At 47.9% G+C, this 21,800-nt stretch overlaps 3 protein-coding genes across 11 annotated transcripts in view; 2 read left to right on the forward strand and 1 right to left on the reverse strand.

The window, feature by feature from the left end:
* The window catches only part of LOC118229578 (transducin-like enhancer protein 1), a 539,102-nt gene that overhangs the window by 282,259 nt on the left and 235,043 nt on the right, over positions 1-21,800 (forward strand). The gene's annotated exons all lie outside the window — the stretch shown is intronic.
* On the reverse strand, positions 162-12,752 carry chaf1a (chromatin assembly factor 1, subunit A (p150)). Its single transcript, XM_035421643.1, is given in 17 exon segments — positions 162-824; positions 1,360-1,447; positions 1,860-2,181; positions 2,794-2,941; positions 4,108-4,366; positions 4,875-4,973; positions 5,730-5,810; positions 5,967-6,138; positions 6,996-7,213; positions 7,609-7,677; positions 7,914-7,995; positions 8,155-8,366; positions 9,007-9,063; positions 10,253-10,738; positions 10,740-10,882; positions 11,548-11,598; positions 12,664-12,752. Coding segments are annotated over 17 exon segments (2,700 nt in total). The 5' UTR covers positions 12,728-12,752; the 3' UTR covers positions 162-675.
* On the forward strand, positions 11,543-21,124 carry scamp4 (secretory carrier membrane protein 4). 3 transcript variants are annotated; one of them, XM_035421711.1, is made up of 7 exons: positions 11,543-11,623; positions 14,940-14,981; positions 15,550-15,684; positions 16,094-16,250; positions 16,472-16,573; positions 16,774-16,891; positions 17,190-21,124. In XM_035421711.1, the coding sequence occupies exons 2-7, from the start codon at positions 14,975-14,977 to the stop codon at positions 17,370-17,372; spliced, it is 702 nt and encodes a 233-aa protein (XP_035277602.1). In that variant the 5' UTR covers positions 11,543-11,623; positions 14,940-14,974; the 3' UTR covers positions 17,373-21,124. The 3 variants fall into 3 exon arrangements, with proteins under 3 accessions (XP_035277602.1, XP_035277601.1, XP_035277603.1); XM_035421710.1 differs by lacking the exon at positions 11,543-11,623 and adding an exon at positions 13,696-13,777; XM_035421712.1 differs by lacking the exon at positions 11,543-11,623 and adding an exon at positions 13,940-14,011.

The following is a 21,800-nucleotide window of genomic DNA, read 5'->3' on the forward strand; positions in this document are numbered from 1 at the left end:
AAAAAGTGCGATAAAATGAACATAATTATTTTTTTTAATGAAGGTAAGCCATTTCAAGTATTTGGGGGTGGGGGTGGGGGGGGGGGGGGTCACAAAAAATAATAAATCTGTGTACAACAACAAGGATATATAAAACAAATTTGTTTTTTTTTGTTTTTTTTAAAAGAGAAAAGGATGACACTGGCCCCAGAGAAGGTTCTCCGGGCCAGACAGCAGTAATGCACCGGATAACTGCCCCTGTCCCGCTGACACAGCAGGGCCTCTTACTGCCCCAGGGTACATAGCACACCAACCCAAAATACAATGGGGGTGGGACAGCGGTCTCCCTCCCCCTCTTAGAATGACATGTAGGTGAGAGCAGCAATCTATCCACCTTGGCCTCCTCTCAGAAGGCACCAACCCCTCTCCGTTAAGTCTATGAAGCGCAAGGCTTTTTAACCATTTCTGTTACATTTAAAGATACACACGGAGGTCAGGGGCGGACCCTGTACACTGGGTACGACTGCCTGTCCCACTCAGGAGTGACGGGGAGAAGTGGGGGGGAGGTGGGTGTCTTATTTTTGGGGTCAGCGATACTGAGTGGACGGTGTTAGTGCCACTACGAATGAATGTGTGTGTGTGTGTGTGTGTGTGTGTGAGAGAGACACAGAGAGACCCTGATTGTAGACCTGGTTCTCACACACACGTTTCTGGGACAGCAGCATGGGCGGGGCACGGGAGGGAGGCCGTGGCGAGGTCAGAGGTCGTGACCTCCATGTGTTCTGTACTCGGGGTCTGTGCAGTAACCGTGGTTACGGGGGGCTTGCCCTGCTCCTCACTGGATCCTAGAGCAGAGGGACCCAGAGCGGAGTTAGCACAGCCGCCAACGCGCCATCTACACAGCAGAATTAAACTACATTACCCAGACATTAAAGGACGAGGACAGAATCAAACTACTTTACCCAGACATTAAAGGACGAGGACAGAATCAAACTACTTTACCCAGACATTAAAGGACGAGGACAGAATCAAACTACTTTACCCAGACATTAAAGGACGAGGACAGAATCAAACTACATTACCCAGACATTAAAGGACGAGGACAGAATCTAACTACTTTACCCAGACATTAAAGGATGAGGACAGAATCAAACTACATTACCCAGACATTAAAGGACGAGGACAGAATCTAACTACTTTACCCAGACATTAAAGGACAAGGACAAAAGTGTTCGATTGACAGTTGACAGTCTCATGTATGGTTTTTCAAGTCGGGACATTCCGTTTTTGTTTTTTGTTTTTTTTGGGACACCCGTGATGCTCCCTCTTCGAGAGGGCTGACCCCGCCGCCAACCCGCTACCTCCACTCACAGGACTCACCCGCTTGTGTGTTGACGATGATGCAGTCGTTCTCATCCTCATCTTCCTCGGTGTCCGCCTGAAAGCCGTCCGTCTCCATCGCCTCCCCCTGAGTGAGAAACGAGCACAGCCCGTTTACCAAAGCAGAGTCCCTCAGCCGCCGTGCGGTCGTTCGGTAGAGGCGAAGCGGTACATCCATCCGGAACAAAATACCGGTTCACAAGGGCAATGCTCCAATCCGATCGACACAACATGCAAAAATCAATCTGTATCGTTGTGAATCAAATATTTAAATGGCCATAATCTAGCGGAGGTCACCTCTACAGCTGACAACACTGCCAACATCACCTTTTTATCGTACCATGTTAGCTGGACCATTTATATTAATTGTTTCTTACTGTATCTGATTATACTGGATCATACCGTAGCAAACTAGAGAATACCGCCAAAATATCAAAACATCGCCTCAAGAATCGAAATCGAAATGGGTGCCCCCCCCGCCCCCCGGCTGACAGGCCTACCTGCTCCGTGTCCCTGCGCTTCCTTAGGAACTTGGTGATGGACATGCTCCCCGTGCTCTTCCTCTTGGCGGAGGATGAGGAGGCGGCGGCAGCGGCGGCGGCGGAGGAGGAGGAGGAGGAGGAAGAGGGCGTGGCGGCGGCGGCGGGCTCCTCGGGGGCCTCGTGGGGCCCCTGCGTCAGGTACTTCCACTGGCAGGGCACGGGCAGGGCCTCCTGGCCGAAGCGGGAGAGCACGTCCGCGTGCGCGTACCAGCAGCTGCGCCGGTGCGCCGGCCGCTTCTCGTACACCGCGTGCTTGGTGATCAGCCGCTTCACATGGATCCTGCGCACAGAGAACCACTTTCACGTTAGCATTCAAAATTAGCACACTGGTATCACGTTAGCATTTTATATGAGCACACCGGTATCACGTTAGCATTTAATATTAGCACACCGGTTTCACGTTAGCATTTTATATGAGCACACCGGTATCACGTTAGCATTTAATATTAGCACACCGGTATCACGTTAGCATTTAATATTAGCACACTGGTTTCACGTTAGCATTTAATATGAGCACACCGGTTTCACGTTAGCATTTAATATGAGCACACCGGTCTCACATTAGCGTTTCATAGTAGCACACCAAGTTTCACATTAGCATCTAATATGTATCATGTTAGCATTCAATATTAGCACACCAGTTTCACTTTAGCATTTAATATTAGCACCCCGGTTTCGTGTTGGCATTAAATATTAGTACATCGGTTCCACGTTAGCATTTCATAGTAGCATACCGATTTCAAGTTAACCTTGCATTTTAGCACACCGGATTCACATTAGCATTTACTTAGCGAAGAGTGGCTTTGAGAGGAACCATGAATTCAAGACAGTTTAATAAAAAAAAAAAATTTAAATTTGTGGGGGTCTCAGTGACAGCACCCTGGCATCCTACCTGGCGGGGATGCTCTCTGCTGCCCTCTGGGGGCTGGTGCTGGTGCTGGTGCAGGCTTGTTTCTGCCGGCAGAACTCCTGGAACTCGGTGATGATCACCTTACTGCTGTTCACATTGCCGTGCAACAGCGAGAGCAACTGGGACAGCACTGAGGGAGAGGAGTGGGGTAGGGAGATGAAGATTAAGCAACTCTGGCAAGATCTAAACATTTTAACAATTCAAACAAGAAATGTAAAAACCAAGGATGGAGGTAGAAATAAAATTTTTTTTTTTTTAAATCAGCACAGGTGCTCCCCCAAGCAAGAGCTTCTGAAATGGGAGCACTGTAGATCCCTGCTGAAAGAGTAATCCAGACCAATTCCCCCCATCGCCCCCTAGCAATTTAATATTCCGCTTTTCCACCGCATGGTACCGGCTCAACTCGAATCGACTCTACTTTTTTTGTTTTCCATCGAGCAAAAGTTGTGGATAGTACCTGGTACCTTTTTTTGGTATCACCTCTGTCGAGGTTCCAAGCGAGCCGAGGCGATACCAAAAGGTGACGTGAAAACACTGCAGACCACTGATTGGTCAGAGAGAATTGTCAATAGGTTAGCTTACCCTCTTGCATCGCCTTTTATGCTAATGAGCAACCAGAGTCGTCTCGTTGTCTGAGCTCTGATGTAGGATTTCCCAAACTCTCCAGTTTTTTTTTCAGCAGTCTTTTGTCTTACTGCCTTCAGCCTCTTCTGAAACAAAATTTGTCTCCTTGCTGTGACAAACAGCCACATACCAAGAATCAAGAACACCATCCCCTCGATATCCTCCATTGTTCCTGTGTGTGTCGTGTTGAAGATGACGTCACGGCAGTTTCATGCGCCGTCGCTACGACGACAAGCTACACTGACGGGGGTACTATCTGCAGCGGAAAACGAAGTACCTGGTACCAAAACAGAGTCGAGTCGAGCCGGTACCATGCGGTGGAAAAGCGGCTATAAGCCAGTCAGGATTCCCACACACACACAGCTTTGGCGTAGGTGTGCCTGAACACAAACACAAGTCAACCACTTGCTGGGAGCTCAATTCATCTCCTTCGGGGAAAAAAAAAATCCAGCAGCAATCAGAGAGGTGTGACCTCAAATATAGCAGCTAATAAGGCCGAAGAGAAGCATAACTCACAAATAGAAAATACAGCTCTAGTTTACTGGTTAAAATACATGACTGTTATATACCCACTATAATACATCAGAAGTAGTTTCCCCTCTTAACCTCTCAATTACTACTGAAATATCAAAATAAGATCAAAATAATAATAATAATAATAGTGATGCTTACGGAGCTCGTCGCGGCGTTCCCGGGCGGCGGCCGTGGTCTCCGGGGAAACGGGCTCCTCCGCGAGGGCGGCGGCCTCCAGCAGGCAGACGGCGAATGGCAGCAGGGCCTCGGCCTCTGGCCCCGCCCCCTCGGGCCCCACCCACACGCACCCGCGCACCACCGCCTCCAGGACCCTGAACTTCTTCTTGGCCATGAGCTCGTCCCACTCGCGGGCCTTCAGCCGCTGCCGAACCTTCTGCTTCTCCACGTCGCCTTTCTCCTGCATGCGCCGGGCGGGGCGGGGCGGGGCGGGGCAGGGGAGGGGAGAGAGGGGTTAGCGCAGGGCGGCCCAGCTCCTGTCCCGGAGGGCCACAGGGTCTGCTGGCTTTTCGGTTGCGCTTCAGCACCAGTGATTGGTTGTAAGTCAGGGCTGCCCAACCCTGTTCCTGGAGATCTACCGTCCTGTAGGTTTTTACTCCAACCCTAACAAAGCCACACCTCACTTGACAGTTAGAGATCTCGTCAAGCTGTTAATTAGCAGTATTAGGTTTGCCAAAAGGGTGGAAAGGAAAAAATACAAAATGGCAGATGTCCAGGAGGCAGCCAGGGCTAACTGGACATAGGGCACAATTTAGGGAGGCAGAGAGAACATTTGTACCAACTGGTGAATATGGAGGAGGGAGGTGAAGAAAAACTACACAAAAAGACTCTCGTTTCATTAGCTGTCCCATCAAAACACATCATTGTGGGGCTTCGGGTAGAAACAGGGAACGCCATGTTTTACTTGCCTCTTCCTCCAGCGCCCCCTCCCCGTCTGACAGGTAGCCGTGCGGCACAAAGAACCCGTCGTCATCGTCGTCGTCTTCGCCACCTTCGTCATCGTCATCCTGCCAGGACGCAGACAGAGCCCACGCAATCACGTCCATTACTCACAGATTCTCGGTCATTTATGGCCCCTTCATTCAAGGACCAATCAGAAAACACGACTCCCCAGAGCAGTGATGGGGACACTGTGCTGTACGATATTCAGTTTCCTTCCCTCGCCACATCAACTTATGTGCGACGAGTGTTCTAGTCCAAAATGGCTGACACCTGTGGCACCGGTTTTGCTGTCCTGAACCTGCTCCAGTTCAATTTTAATTAAAATCTGGGATGACTCCACAATGACAGCTGATTTTTACCCAACAGTGAAACCTTTTAAATTTAGAAAAAAAAAAAAAAAATCATGACGCACATCCTGAATGCGTAATGATTCACCTAATTTAATTTAATTTAATTTACTTTACTCTTAACTCTTTGCGGGTCTGCAGCTAAAGTGAGTGTTTCCCCACGTGATGTTGAAATGTTGACCCACGTTTTAATGGAAGGCCAGGTCGTAGTTCTAGGCCATCTATCTCCCAAATAAAACCCGGCCAACTGCCTTCACTTCCCTCCAGACTACCTCAGTTTCTGCACTCAGTTTAACATCCGCCACATTTAAAACATGCAAAAACCTAACAAAGACTCAAACGCACTCAGTGCGGCACAGGTAACTGACTCACACATAAATACATTTTAAACTAATGAGTTCCAGGCACACGAACTGCGCTAGCAAACGGGTTTCAATCGCACAAATTTAGGCAGTAGGACAGTCCCAGACTCACCCCCTCGCTGTGGGACAGGGACTCCCCTGGCTCTTCCTCCACCCACTCTTCATCACTCTCCACCTCGTAATCAAGCAGCACCTGGAAGAGGGGAGGGTGGGGGGGGGGTGAGGAAAGGTGCAGTTTCAGACACACTGTCAACCAAACACCAAGCAAACAGCACAGCAGCCAATCACACCTTGAACAGGAATGACTGACAGAGGGAGAAAGAAAAACGAGCCCGGCATGGTGTAATACCTTGTCCTGCCTCAGGGGGCAGCGTGGGGAGATGTGGGTGCTCTTCTTGTTCCAGGTGCCCCAGTACGCCGGGCGGTAGTTCTCCTGGAACTGCAGCAGCTTCATGCGGCCGTACCGCTGGCGGCCGGGCACGCCTTCCGGCTTCTGTCCCTCGGGCACCACCATGCAGTCCCTGTTTTTTTGGGGGGGGGGGAAGAACGCTACCCTGTTAGCCCTCTGAAGAGATTTTCAGAATGTTTTTTTTTTTTTTTTTTTCCAAAGTTCTAGAACTCAATCACATTTAATTACCAGCAGCGATTGTGACATCAGCATTAGAATGTCCAGCCAAGAACATTCTAAATCGCGTGTTTGTGACCTCATCACACCTTTAAAAAAAGGGTTAACAGGATACCGAGGCCTTTTATCAGTATGCAAATCAGGCCGCACAGTTCGCAAACACAGCCACAGGCCGAGAACCACGCAAGCTGAAACGCAATAAAACATGTTATGCATTACGTTATCAAATGCTTAAGAGCTTCTCAAAGAGGACCTAGAGATCCATGGCAGTGATCTTCAGTCTTGGTCCTGGTGGGCCGCAGGGTCTGCTGGTTTCTCTCTTCGCCTTAATATCAGCAACAAATTCAGACCCAAGAAACCGGGATAGGCGAGTTGCCCGTGTAATCGGCTGCTTTAACTGAAGAATGAAGTTCTGAGCGACAACAAAAACCAGCAGGCCCTGCGGCCCTCCAGGACCAGGACTGAAGACCACCGCGCTATGACAACACGCTTAGCGGACGCTCTTATCCAGAGGGGTTCACCAGGCAAGAGAGCACAAGCGCAGCCAGCATTAGCGTTAGACGAGCAACAGTGACAGAGCTGGCCAACACACCACAGCTGCACCAGGCTGAAGCACTAACGCAGGTAACCATGACGACCATGACGACCATGACACCATCCCCGGAACTAAACGTGTAGTGAAGAGGTTCTGTATCACACATTAGGCAGAACCAGAGGGGGATTTTTTTTGGGTGGATGGGGGGGTTCACTCACCCCCCTCTCTCGGCGGAGCAGGCCCTGGTGGGGCCCGACCGGCGGGGTTTGTGCCTCCTCCAGTCCCTCAGGCCGTCCAGCGTCCCGTCGGGCCGGGACAGGTAGCGGTCCAGCTCCTCCAGAGCGGCCTCCTCACACTGTACCCGCACCAGCGGGGCCAGGAGCATGTGCTCCTTAATCTCAAAGGGAGCGAACTTCCCACAGGCTGCTGCGAGGATCTGTACGGGGCGGGGCGGGGCAGGGGGGGGGCATGGCAGGGGGGAGAGGTGTGGAGACAGAGAAAGAGAGAGAGAGAGATGGGGAAGAAACAGAGATGAATGGAAGGAGACAGAAAGCAAGACGGAAGAGAGAAGCAGGGAAGAAATGGAGGGAAGGAAATGGGAAGGCCAAGACGGAGAGAATAAGGAAGAAAGGAAAGGGAAAAAGAAGGAAGAAAAGAAGGGATAGTGAGAGAGAGAGCAAAAAGAAACTAAGAAACTTCTCAAACACTAATAATCGTAAAACCAAACTCAGGGCAACACAGAAAATTCGGGATGAACAGCACCGCACGCAGAGCCCGGGCCGCTTTACCCCCCCCAGCGCACAGGCTGGGTCCCCGGGGGAGAGCTCCTACCTTTGGGGCCTGCTGGGACTTGGGCCTCTGCAGAAACCGAGTGATCTCCGCTTTCTCCGCTTTGATTCGCTACGGAGGGGGGGGAAGAGAGAGAGCGAGAGAAAGAGAGAGGGGGAGAGAGAGAGAGAGAGAGAAACAGTTACAGCGCGTCTGCTAGCAAGCGAGTAAACGCGTGGAAAAAACAGCTGCTGAACGAACGAGTCCCTTTGAATGAGAAAAGGGGTTTAAAACTCGTAACGATAATAAATTCTCATGCAGGGGCAAGCCCAAAAGTACTTCACAGAAATAATTTTTTTTTTTCTCACATCTTTCTCTTCTTTTACTCGTTTCTCCTCTTCTTTCACTCGCTTCTCCTCCTCTTTCTTCTTTTTTTCTTCAAGTTTTGCACTAAAAATAAATAAATAAATAAATATAGGGGCACAGTTTTGGGGGGCAGAGGGGAACAGTTTTCTGTTTTGGGGGGCAGAGGGGCAGAGTTTTGGGGAGCAGAGGGGCACCGTTTCCTGTTTTGGGGGGCAGAGGGGCAGAGTTTCGGGGGGAACTCACTCCTGCTTTACTCTGCGCTGCTCCTCTTTCGCCCGCAGTTTCTCCGCCCTCTCCTTCTCCTCCCTCTCCTTCTTCTCCTTCCGCTCCCTCTCCCGCTCCTCCTTCAGCTTGCGCGCCTCCTCCTTCTTACGCTCCTTGGCTTCGCGGGCCTCCTGCCGCTGACGCTCCCTCTCCTCCCGCTCCTCCTGCCTCCGCCGCTCCTCCTCCGTGTTCTGGGGGGGGGGGGGGGGGGGGGGGGGGGGAGACGAGAGTCACAGTCAATTTATCAACAGGACCAGGAGTCAGCGTCTTAGGGACAATACAGGAATCTGATTCTACTTCGCTGAACAATCAAGGTCAATGCAATGGAAAACATAAGTAACAAGGAAAAATAATCCAGTTACACTGGAAGTAAAAAGAAAGGAAGAAGTTATTTTAGAGTTTGAGCAACAGCCTTGTCACAGATTAGTGGGATGAAGCCCCAGGCAGAGTCAATGTCACTACACTGTGAACCCAGTGCAAATGTCACACTGTGAATCCGTTTCATTGAGAGTCAATGCTCCATACTCTAGGAAGCAGATCATCAGCAGACTTAGGATCAGGAGTCTGTCAACATGAGGTTGGGTGTGAATGGGTGAATGAGGGCGTGTGTGAAACGGTGAATGAGGGTGTGTGTGTGTGTGTGTGTGTGAAAGGGTGAATAAGAGAGTGAGGGCATGTATGAATGGGTGAATGAGAGGGTGTGTGTGAATGGGTGAATGAGAGACAATAATTGTAAAGCACTTTGTGAAGCCGTAGTTGCTGGAAAACCATAGTGCTATATAATTACAGTCCATTCAGCATTTAAGACGACTTCATCAGTTACCACCTTACCTTCAGAGAACGCCTCTTCACTTTCTTCCCTTCTGTGTTTTCATTTGTTTTTGGTGTCTAGAGAGAGAAATAGTGAGACACCAAGAATAAATAATTCAACTGTCCATACGGGACACTGAAATCCTGGCCTAATTACCTAATTCATTGTTCCCAAATTGGCATGACAAAGCAGGCTTGGGAACTAAAGAATGCTTCTAAAAACTCTGAAATCAAAAAAAAAAAAAAAACATTCCATATGAAGTGGACAGGTCCACTTGAGCTTCAAAACCCCAAAATCTGACTCAATGAGTTTCGGGTCCAAAATTAAAACAGAATGGGTCAGATCACAAAAAGTGGACGTTTCAGCTAAACCAACAACAAAACCAAAGGAACATCAATGCTAATGCTAGCGCACGGTTACTCTCCCTCAGCGTTGCTACTGAGCGCGCACACATTTGTCATTCAAACAAAGCCAGCTATTCTTCGCGGACTTTTTGCATAAGAGCATTACTACAGAAGTGAGCTTGAGGCTTCTCTCGCCACAGCCCACTGGGGTTTCAGCCGCTTCTCCATGTCAGCTCTTAGCGCGGGAAGCAGGTGCCAGGTGGACCGACGGAAGGGCACTTGGCAACGATTGCCAAACTACAGGATTAGGACCTCACGGGCTGAGTTGTGTGAGAAACTGAAGAGTGGGACACAACATGCACGCGACAAAAATAACTGGCTGTGCATCCCACACCTTTCACTGAAACTCAACACCGGGCGGTCAGACTCAACACATCGCCCATTAGGCATGCTGCACTACTTGGGCTGAGCACGCAGCCGATTTTGGACAATGTTGCCAAAACATTTTCATTCCATACTGGCACAGAAAATGGGCGGGGCGAGGAAGGTCTATGCCCATTTCTGGTTTCCACGCCAACGCCTGCGCTTGATTATTCCAGTAATCCCAACCGTGAAGGTGACCTTGTGGTTCAGCTGATTTCCTCCAAAAGTTCAGGAAGCACTGTTGAACACACTTCTCACATGACAATACGAAACATTTTACTGTGGTTTAACCAACACGTGAAACGGAGTTGGTGTATACAGATAATTAGCTAAAGGCCTGCCATCCAAGGGGCTCCCCACTTCTGTGTTGAGCTGCATTTTAAAAAATGAGGTTTGGGAAGGGTCACAAGGTGTACCGACTCATTACGTGAGCTGTGGGCACAGAAGGTTTTTTGGAGGCCCTGTCGCACAGCGCGCGTGGCATCAGTCCCGTACTCACCGTGGAGACCGGGCTGGTCATCGCGCTCTTGGCGGGCTCCGGCGAGCTCTCCGTCGCCGACAGCGAGCTGGCGGACGAGGGCGACAGCAAAGACACGTTCTCATTGGTGGAAACGTCCGTCTCGTTCTCCTCCGCGTCTTCCCGCGGCGGGTCTGGCGGGGGCGTCTCCGCGGAGACCGACGGCGAGCCGGGAGCATCGGCGTCCTCGTTGTCTGCGCGGGCCTCAGCCCCGTCCTCCGTTTCCAAGGAGACGGCGTCGGCGGCAGCTTCGACAGCAGGCTCCGCGTCAGCGGCCGGGCCCGTCTGACTGTCCCGAGTCGGGGCCGGGAGGGAGGCGCCAGCGGGCTCGGCCGAATTGGAGTCCTCGGTGAGGTCGATGGTCGCGCTCGGGGCTGGGGGGGCCGAGCGGCGGGGGCGGGCCTCCTGCTTAACGAAACCGTCCAGGGGCCCCCGCCCGTTCACCAGGGTGGCCCTATTGGGCGGGAGGAGCGGGGGGGGCGGGGTCCAGTTCGTTCTCTCCGTCAGAGCTGCTGGGGTCCAGGTTTGGGGGTGCAGTTGGGGGGCCTCTCACCCTTTTGGGCGCCCCATTTTCCTTGGGTTCTGGGTTGAGACGTTTGAAGGGAAGGCGAGCTGGTGGGGTGGAAGGAAGCAAGACCATCCACATTCACCAACAGCCAATCAATAAACGTAAACACCACACAACATATTTATATACACCATATTCACATCTTGCCATTATACCACCATCTTTGATGAAGGAGGCAACTCAGACGCACCCCTAATATTTCACCCTGTCCATGTATTTTTTACTCAACCGTTTGCCTGAGGTGCGATACATTCATACAAAATTATCTGCCAGTCTTATATTATCACATTACCCCAATCGCCCACAGACCGTTATATTCGACACGATAAGAAACAATACATAGTTTTTAAACGGAGCTGCTCCAGGTCCATTTAAAATTCATAGCAAATAAAAGCACTTATTTGCAATGAAACTCGAAATTGCACCCAGAGTTGGATATTTTCACTGGGAGTGGTAGGGAAGCTGCAACGGTCTCCGCCTATTTTAGTTTATTCCGTTTAAATTGTTTAATAACAGCCGTTTGTCACGGGGGTATCCATTCCTAAATGCCAATGACTCATAACCCCTCTCGAGAAGCAGCCTACGGTCCTCCATTTTGGATCGAACCCCATATTTCAGCAAGTCCATTTGACTCTTATTACCCACAACGACCGCTAAGCAAGTCTTGTCAAGTAACTACGGTCCCGATGCAACGAAGAAAGGACCCTACCTTGAATGAGTTTCTTGGCGGCAGCGCTGGACTTGGCCTTGCAATCCATACCTGTACAAAAGGACACGGAGACAGGGTAAAAGAAAGAGAAATTCATATGCCGAAAACATAGTACTCAACTCCGCACAGTATAACTAACCGCCAATATACCGGAATTACATGAACGGTAGCTTCGTAGTGCTGCCCAGTTATCCAACTAACTTAGACTACTACTTTACCAACGACTTCAATAACTGGCAAGCTTTAAGTTCACCCACCCATGACAGGAAAAACAATGTTATCTAGCTAGCTACTAAACACTGCTCCTCCGAGATTGATATTTTGTTCCGATAATTTAGCAGCTAGCTCGCTAGCTACTAACACACATCAGTTCTGTCGTAAACTGACGTTAACTAGCTAACTAAGCTAATTTAGCTTCTTCGTTGGCGCTTATCAGGCTCTAAGCTAACCAGCTACCGGCACGCGAATACACTTTTTTGGGGAAAAAGTTCGTTTGGTCACGATGAGGTATCTGGACTCTTAACAACTAACGTTACCTTGCGCACTATGGTAGCTGGGGTTGCAGGTACATAACGAGTTGTTGACCTTGATAGAAAGTTGTAGCTAATGTTAACTTACCTGAAAATGAACCGGTTCACATTCAAGTCACTTAGCAGCCTGCTAACTTAAATCACAAACTGGGACTGAGACCATTTAAGAAAATTGACAAAAGACTGGGCTAGCCTGCACCTTGCCAAGCCGAGCCTTTGATGCTCTCCCGCCACTGCCAACTTATTAGCCTTAAAAAGAAGCAAGCCTGCGAGTTTGTTCACTAAATGGCCGGCAGCTGGATGAATACGTCGGCGCTATATTAGCCCAGCGTGTTGTATATGGAAATTAAAACCACATCCCCGTTTCTTGTACATCAAGAACCATCCACCACGAAAAGCATTTGGCGAGTAAAAAAATAATTTAAATCCAACAATATGTATCATTTAACGGTGGCTTTTTTCGACAGACCAAACCGCTCTGTCAATGTCGGCATTTGTTTTTAGCCAATTGCTCAATGTAGTGCAATGCTCACTGCAGATATGTGTCCAATAACTTGCCAGTTTTCACGCTAAATGCTTAACTTACCTCTCCTCCGTGGTGTGGAGGCCAGTACATGCCGTTCCGAGGACGGGTCTTCCGCCGCTAGCATCACCCTCCAAAACTAAACCCACACTCTTGACAAAAATGGATGAGCGCAAAAAAAATACAATGACAACAAATGGATGGTTAATAGAATTAAATGTTATTTTCCAGCTCTCTCAACCCTAATCTGTAACTGCAAACGTATTGTATTAAATCCCTTCATCAACAAAGTAACAACGTTATGAAATATTTGTATTGCTTAATTATAAAACGGTATTGGCATGTTCCGTATACCTCCCCACTACTTCTGCAGACTGCCTCGCGCTCGCTAGTCAGAATTGGCGGGATCCTCTCCCTGACCCCCGTTCCGCTTCACGCGATTGGTCGATATAGTGAAACGTCACAAAAAAGGAGAAACTTTCACCATGTATACGTGTGGCCCCGCCCTTTTTTCTACGTCATACAATACGGATTCGCTTCAAATTCATACATGATTGGCTCGTTAAAATCTGTTTTTATTGCTACTGTAAACTCATCGATAATTGCTTTGCAGTCCGGACGACCTATTTTTGTCTAGTGACTGGTCCTTAGTGAAAGGCAAAAATGTCCACCTTAAGATAAATCTTAAAAATCGTAAAAGCAGCGATTTCGGAAAAATGCCGATTTGAAATCCAGTTTCAAATTAGAATGTACATATTTAAACATGATAATATACATAACAACAGAAATCTCACAACACACAGCCTTGTTTCAATTCCAGAGCGTGTAGCCACACACCGAGTGAATAAGGGCACTTTATTTTATTTATATTTTCTCATGTACAATTACTCCACTGTACCGTGTGAGAATAAATAACACTTCATATTTTATGTACGAAAAAATAATATTCGGTAAGAAAATATTGTGTAGAACTATAGCCTACATTTTTGGAAAACGCAGAGAGCCCTTTCACTTTCTAAAGTCGTTTTTGGTAGACGCTCTCTCTACACAGCTTTCCTCAAGCTGTGTAGTCCCACCCCGATAGGATGGAACTACAAATCCTATAATTCAGGATACCGATTTCCTGGAATCTACGGGCTGGGTTGGCGTATCACGAGCTGGAGTTAGCGGTCCTCAGGTAGCTAAGAATATAATTATTAAATTAAACAAAAAACAAACGTAAGCAATTGCATGACTCGTTTCGGATAAATTAACACACTTCACGCCATAACGAAACGGTTATTTTCCTATCTGATGTGTTTGGTTTGGATCATCTTGTAGCTTACCCTAGCAAGATAGCTGTCCGCAGCGGAAAAAAAGCTCGCTTTATAGCACTGTGGTTTGCCATTAGCGAGTGAGCCAGTTGCGTGAGGTCTGTTTTCAATTCATTTTCGAAAGATAAGACAGGCGAATAGTTCGTAATTCTGCCATATGAACTCAGCAGACGTGTTATGTTAATGATGAATTAGTTGAGAATTAGCTACTCGATGAAGTCGCGCTAGTGGTTGCTACCACTAGCTGTCGAATTTTCTGTGAGAATCTGAACGAGAAGGCAAACAAAAAAAAAAATTGAGATTGACGTGCGGAGTCATTTAAACAAATATAGATACTAACCATGTGAAATGTAGTAGGCAGACGTTTGAGAACGTACCTGGTTAGACAATATATTGATAAAGCAAGAGGTAATCATTAAATCGTAATTTGGCATAATGATTAACTTCGAGATACATAGTTATGTCACTTTTGTTGTTAATTTTTCGAAAATATGCAAAGTGAAACCGCAATATAAAATGTACATTTGGGAACTGTTAACCAATTTATCAAATTACGTATGGGTAGGAAAGGGGAGCACAGGGAAACTATTTCCACCTGTGTTCAGGTGAAGTATTTTATGATGACTGGAAAGAGCACGTGTTCGTTATTGCACCAAACTCTGAACTAAACATTAACTGAAGAACCAGCTGAAATCATTTTATGCAATTTTCAGTTCATGCACTGTGATTGTTTTATGTAATACTATTTCAAATGATGAAGGCCCCCATTACACAATGTATCAGATAAAGCTTCAGAATTAGCAGTATTATTGGGTAATGAGATCATGATTATGTTTGTATCTTATGTGAAGCAAAACACTTCAGTAAACTACTAAACATCTGTCTCAGAGCAATACGAACAATTAACTGCTTGGATGTGAAATTCAGGGGTTTATTGGGATTTCTTGATTAATTTCGTCTCCTTTATGAAAGTATCTTTAGTGAGAGTGCTATAATGGACCTTTTCTTTAACATGTTAATCTGCAGTGAGGGAGGGATTGGAGAAAAACAAGCTCCTCAAAATGGCAGGTGAGTTCTCTACCCCCGTACTACTGTACTTTGATTTATAATTGTGCTTATTGTTAACTGCTCCCATGGGTCACCATCGATTTATACACTCACTGAAATATGGGTACGTGTATTTGGTACGGCTCAGCTCAGAATTTGAGCGATCGTTCTCTTTCTGCGAGGTAATAGCGGACTCCACTTCTGCACCTCGGCCAAACAGTGATACAGTCACGGTGTATTGCTTGGTGTGAAGTGCAGAAATCGGTTTGTTATGTCTTTCCTGTGGTTAGCCACAAAACTGTGCGTCAGGGGTTGAGAAGTAAGCTCATCTGAAAATACCACGCCTTGATGACACCAGATAATGTTCGACATAGCGTTTGTAGTTCTGAATGAACAGATCTGTTGTGCCCTTTTAAAAAGTACTTTCGACACCGGCTCGCACAAAACATTTTCACAACCTCGTTGCCACATAGTGGCAGTGTTACAGCATTTAAAATACATTCTGGTAACATTCGGAGAACTTTTTTTTTTGCTGGGCTTTTCCCCAACTGTCCCCCCCCCACTCATCTATCTTCATCCCTCATTTCAGAACGGGTCAACAACTTCCCCCCGCTGCCTCGGTTCGCGCCCCGCTTCTTAAAGCCGTGCTTCTACCAGAACGTGGAGGAGGAGATCCCACCCCCGCACCGGCAGCTTGTGCGCAGAGTGTACAACCTGTGGATCTGTAAGAGACGCCCGCACCCCACCTAACCCTAACCCTAACCCTACCCCACCTAACCCTAACCCCAATACACCCCCACCTGTACCCCACCTAACCCTAACCCTACCCCTAACCCTAACCCCAATACACCCCCATCCACACTCCCCCGCCTCTGGTGTTAGAGCTTTTCTCGGTTACCTGCACGATATGAGAAGTGAAGCAGATCGATATGAAAAACTGTTATTGAAAATAATTGAAGAACGGAGTGAAAACTTTTCAGTGGCTTTAATTTCTAAGGAGCTGGGCACTAAACAGGCAGCATGCTCTGAATATTGTGTGTGTGTGTGTGTGTGTGTGTGTGTGGGTCTGACTCTCTCTCCCTCCCATCTCTCTGTGTCCTGTCCGTCTGTGTCTGTCTGTCTGTCTCTGGCAGTGTACTCTGCCACGCTGTGTGTGAACGTGGTGTCCTGCATAGCCTGGTGGGCAGGCGGGGGAAGCGGAGTCAATTTCGGCCTCTCTCTGCTCTGGCTCATACTCTTCAGCCCGTGTAGCTACACCTGCTGGTTCAGACCACTGTACAAGGCCTTCCGGTAAGCGGTTCTCTCACACATGCTACACACACACACACACACACAAATGCACACCTACACACACATACACACACACGCACACAGACAGACAGGACATGCATGGGTTCCTACACACGCACACGCATATACACACACACACACACACACATACACACACACGCACACAGTGATAAAACATGAGTGTATAACCAGGCTCCCCCCCCCCCTCCTTCTCTTCCCAGGGCGGACAGTTCTTTCAACTTCATGGCCTTCTTCTTCGTGTGTTTCCTCCAGTGTGTGCTGGTCATCATCCAGGCTGTGGGCATCTCAGGCTGGGGGGCATGGTGAGTGCCCGGGGGGGCCACCGCTGCCCACCGCCATCCGCTTCACCCTGGGGGAGTCTGACGCTCTGTCAGAGTCACACACACAAATGCAAGATCAGCTTTTTTCCCCGGATATGGACTTCCTCTTGTCCCTCGGAAGTGAGTCCTTCCTGTTATTTTGCTGCCAGCTGACACGATTGACTTCTTTCTGCTCCCCCTAGTGGCTGGATCGCGGCGGTGATGTTCTTCAGCTATAACGTGGGCTCGGCTGTGGTGATGCTGTTCTCTGCTCTGCTCTTCTCTCTGGTGGCAGTGCTGATGGTGCTGGCTCTGTACAGAGTGAGTCCTCTATACCGTGCATGTGCGTGCATGTGCGCAAACACATTTTTACGCACACACACACATACACATGCATGCGCACAAACACATTTTCACACACACACACACATGCGTATGCACATCCACATGCATACATATGCGCGCACACGCGCAGACACACACGCACCTGCATGTACACACATACACACACCTGCACGCCCACGCACACAAGCACACACAAGCACACACACACACGCACACACAGACACACGCACACACCCCTGGGGTGGCGCTGACCTTTCTCCCCGGTCCCCCGCAGGTGCACCGGCTGTACCGCGGCGGCGGGGGCAGCATGCAGCGCGCCCAGGAGGAGTGGAGCAGCGGGGCGTGGAAGAGCGCCTCCGCCCGCGAGGCGGGCTTCAATGCCATCTCCGTCAGCGGGCCCAGCCTGCCCCAGTACCCCGCCGCCGTGCCCAGCTACCCGGAGAGCGGGCCCTGGTGATGTGATGCCCTGACCAGCCACTAGAGGGAGCAGTGGAGCCGCTCCTACCATCTCAGACCCCGCCCCCCCATCCCCCCCCCCCCCGGCTCCACTTTCCCCGCCACACTCTGACAGGTGGAAACGGGTGCGCTGCGGTTTTTTAAAAAGCTCTACGCAGGCGCGGGGAAGATTATCAGTGCCCGTGCGGGGCGTAGACGCTAACCGCCGCCGCCCCGCCCTCCCAAACAGATTCCGAACGGCCGCGTTGCCCGCGGCAACTCCGCTGTGCTGAGACCACCGTTGGAAACATTCCTGAAGGCCTTTAAAAAAAAAAAAATTAAAAAAAATTATATGTACATATGCGTAAATTGTAAATTGTAAAATGAAAAAAAGATTCATTCCGGTCATCGTCATTCCATATTTTGTTTACAGAGAACAATTGGGGTTTTTCCAAAATATATATATATATTTTTTTTTTTTTTGCCTGTCATGGATATTGTAGAAATATGAGTCAAAGCACTTATCGCATATCTCAACATTTCTTTTTTCATCAAATCCATTATCTGTTCACTCAGTTGGGTCGTGGAATTGATGGCAAGAGCAGATTTATTACTCTGGAGTAATAACCACCTTTTAAAAAAAATTATCCCCAATCAGTTCAAATTAATCGGTTCGGTAGGGTTAGACAAGTTGGGGAAACCCCAGCCATGTGACATATTGACATTGTAGCTGACAGTACGGTAGACTTTATAGAATACACAGAGGGGAGCATTGGGTTTTGAATGTTAGAGTGGGTATTGCTTTATTAGACAACTCTGGGGTTTAAACAAGGAGTTACACTGGGACTCCCGTTCACTCTCGCTGCATCGTTAGCTTTGAAGCTTTAAAAGCCTTTCTAGAAGCCTAGCGCATTTCTCGGTTTACGTTTGTGAGATTTTTCGGCGCACTCTAGCGCAGCTTTAAACGCGAGCTCGTTGAGACAATCCTTCCGCGGAATGACATTTCGTCCCACTTCCTGGGGTTAAACGTTGCGCTTGGTCGCAGGCGTTTCGGTGGAGCAGAAGGGTCGGATGAGTCACAGGGAGGGGGGTTTTATGGAAATCGGGCTCCGTTCCAATTTAGCCTCTTAAGCCCCGACTTTTGGGGCGCACCAATCCTGCGTTAGCGATGTGGGGGAGGGTCTGTGATCTAGTCACGCCCATGTCCTCTGCTGGACTTCCATGGAAGAATGAGTGGCTCAGTTTGGGGGGGGGGGGGTGATATTATTGCATGTGTTCAGCACAAAACTGAACCTCCGGCAAAGAAAATGGCCGCCAGCCTCATTTCCGCTTAAAACCGCTGACTGAACACAACTGACATAGTGAAGAGACCGCGTCGAATGAAAACACACGATTGCAGTCACAATCGGCCAATCGCAACACAGGATTACAGTCACAAACGCACGATTGCAGTCACATTCGGCCAATTGCAACACACGATTTCAGTCACATTATGCCAATCACAATGGCGCATTACATCACTAGAACATCCTAACTGGAGAATGCATACCGGTAGTCAGCATGTCCGCGCTCACCTGTTTAGATGTTGGCGTTACTGTGGAGGATGTTGCGCCATTTTCTCCACGGTTCTGAGCTTCAGCTTGAGAGTTCTGTTCCTCCGGTTTTCAGAGTGACCGCTGAAGACAAGCAAAAGCCAGAGCACCAGAAAGTGACCTGTGAATTCACCAATTACTTCCTGAAATTCAGCACGGAAAAATTACTTCAGTTTGAGTCGCATAGTCCTAACTGCAGCTGGGTATCATTTGAAATGGCACGGAAAACCGTTCTCATTTCCTTTACGTGCAACACAACAGAAAAACAATGTTTTAAGACAGTTGGGGAAGTGCTTTCTAAAAGAAAATGAGCTGTAATATGTCATTGCTAGGACGCAGAGCCTGCTTTGTTGGGAGTGGTCCACAATTTCAGAGATTCCTTTTTGTGTGTGATGTCATAATGAGGATTGACCTTTGACTGGAACAGCTGGAGCAGCTGCAGGATCGAGAGATTCTGTCCTTAATGATTATTCTGCCATCAGTGCTTGTGCAGTGGGCACCTCAGAACACACTTTCTTTCCCAAAAAAGTCATCCCTTACACTAGCCTGGGGTGTGAGCTTTGAGGCAGCCCTGTTTCCACTTGTGCACCTTCGCGTGCTGTTTACACTAAAATTCTGAAACTGGACCTGCTGGGGCCAACCCGAAATCTTTCTGCGTGTGTAAATATTGCATTAACAACTTTTTTGTAAACTAACGTGTTAAAGGGTAGTAAGAAAAAAGATTTTGGACAGAGAGCTGCCACTCAAGGACCAGGGTTTGACCCCTTTGAGTTCACCACGATTACAAGGTTTTTGGAGTGGACAGTTTTACCTCTCCACCCCCCCTCCCCCCCCCCCCCCACCACAGTAGCGAGGGAATGTAGAGCTACGTGCCTGTGTTCACAGCACCCCACAAGTGTGTGTGTGTGTAAGCGTGCATTTTCTTGATAGCATTGTTGTCATTATATTTAATGTTTTTTTTTTATTTTTTAAATACACACACCCACCGTTGCCTCACGTATGAAGACCCCCTGTACGACACGCCTTAACGCTTGCGGTAGTCACCCTCGCATGGCGAGTAAATCGCGCTCGATTCTCACCCGCTTCCGCTCTTCGCTTTAAACAGGCGCTGTTCTGTCTGCGCTTTCACTGAACACACGCCCTTATCTCCCAACAGCACTCAGACGCACTCACAGACCGTGTATTGTATCGACTTTAAAGGACACCTTGGGCTTTTTCACTGAAATATTTACCACCAGGATTTTACCTTTACAATTATCGTTTTAACACGCACTAATTGTACCTTGAATGTTAATCTTACATCTTCTTGGGGGGAAAAGTCAAGCAGCTGAATACAAACCAACGGGAAAGTGCTGAACTGGACATACTCAGTGCAAGCCAAGCCAACTGACCTGACCTGAAGGGCAGATTCTCAAAGGCTCACCATGTCCAAACGAGCGCTTGGTTTCTCCCGTTGCTGACTCGCCCTGGGTGTCTTTAAACAAAGCCTCACAAGTCCGCTCTGCCCAGACATCAGAATGCCAGCTCTCCATCTTTAGCGGTGCCCATGGTGATGATGTCCTTTTTTTTTCTGTTCTGATTTAGCCATGCGGTTTCCTTTGTTCCCTGTAGTTAGGAGCTGGTGCACCCTCCCTCCCTCTCTCCCTCTCTCTCTCTCTCTCTCTCTGTTTTGTCAGTGTTCCCGCACATTAACCATCTCAATCTCCTAATAGCTGGAGCGCTGTGTTTACAGTCAGACCGGCCGGGCTGACTTACTGACTGACTGACTTGCGGCCATGTATCGCTAACTGAATATGTGACTTGAGTTTTTTTTTTTTTTTTTTCTTTTAAACTATTTGAAGTGCTGCTCCCCCCCACGTTGTACCTGTGTGGGGGGAGATAGTTTGTTTTGGAGACTATAGTTCATCTCTGATATGTGCTGTTGTTAAAATTTTAATACCATTGAATATAACTTACATTTCATATGCATTTTTAAAAGCTTGTTTATATATATATATATATATATACATATAAATAATGTATGTATATCTATATATACACACACAGTTTATAGAATTTTTTTATGGAAACATTGAAGAAACATAAGTTGTGTGGTTATGAATTTGTGCCTGCCTAAATCACTGGCTTGTTTTGAAATTCCATCTGGATAAATATTTATCTCAATAAACATTCCTGTTATGAACCGGTGGGTGTCTCTATGAAGAAATATTTGCAGCAAAATGCACATACACTTTCAGATTTCCACACTCGTCAGTATTTTGAGGGTTGCATTCTGTAGCACTGCACGAACGGGGCTGCGAAACATATCCCATTAGTGCAGGGTTTAAGTCTTTGTGTAAAAACTGATTTTAACATCTAAAATATAGCTCTGATAATGTTGCATAACTACATTTTGAATGAACTCAAATAGAATTTGGCAACAAATTTTTTTTTTTTGCTCTTGCATTGGAGCTCCATTCAGAGGGGTTCGCTAGTCTCCTAAACTCTCACCCACAGTACTAGCTGGTACACTACTTCAAAGTTAGGATAAAATGGAAATGTCACACTTGGGAGAAACCACCAGGGGGCGGCATTACACTGGTTGGGTTAGGCCAAAATACGTCACTCTACGCTCGCCCTCCTATTTGAGTCTATGTGCTAGGTGTAAAAAGCATCTTGCACAATCCCTTTACCGAATGTTTTTTAAATGTCATAACTGAATTCCCTGGCACTTTGTTTCCTCTTTTTGTTCTTTAACCTGTTTATATGTTACTGTTGTATGAGTGTGACTATTATCAATAAAGCTGAGAAAAAAGTATATGCTCTGGGACTGCCCTCCTGTGTGCCTGAGCAAAAATCACGTCTGGTCGAGTGAACAG

This window comes from Anguilla anguilla, chromosome 6 (assembly GCF_013347855.1).
Source record: "Anguilla anguilla isolate fAngAng1 chromosome 6, fAngAng1.pri, whole genome shotgun sequence".
NCBI lineage: Eukaryota > Metazoa > Chordata > Actinopteri > Anguilliformes > Anguillidae > Anguilla > Anguilla anguilla.

Coding starts and splice junctions, on each gene's coding strand:
- scamp4 (XM_035421711.1), top strand. Junction 15,685..16,093: donor AGTGTACAACCTGTGGATCT/GTAAGAGACGCC, acceptor TGTCTCTGGCAG/TGTACTCTGCCACGCTGTGT. Junction 16,251..16,471: donor CCACTGTACAAGGCCTTCCG/GTAAGCGGTTCT, acceptor TTCTCTTCCCAG/GGCGGACAGTTCTTTCAACT.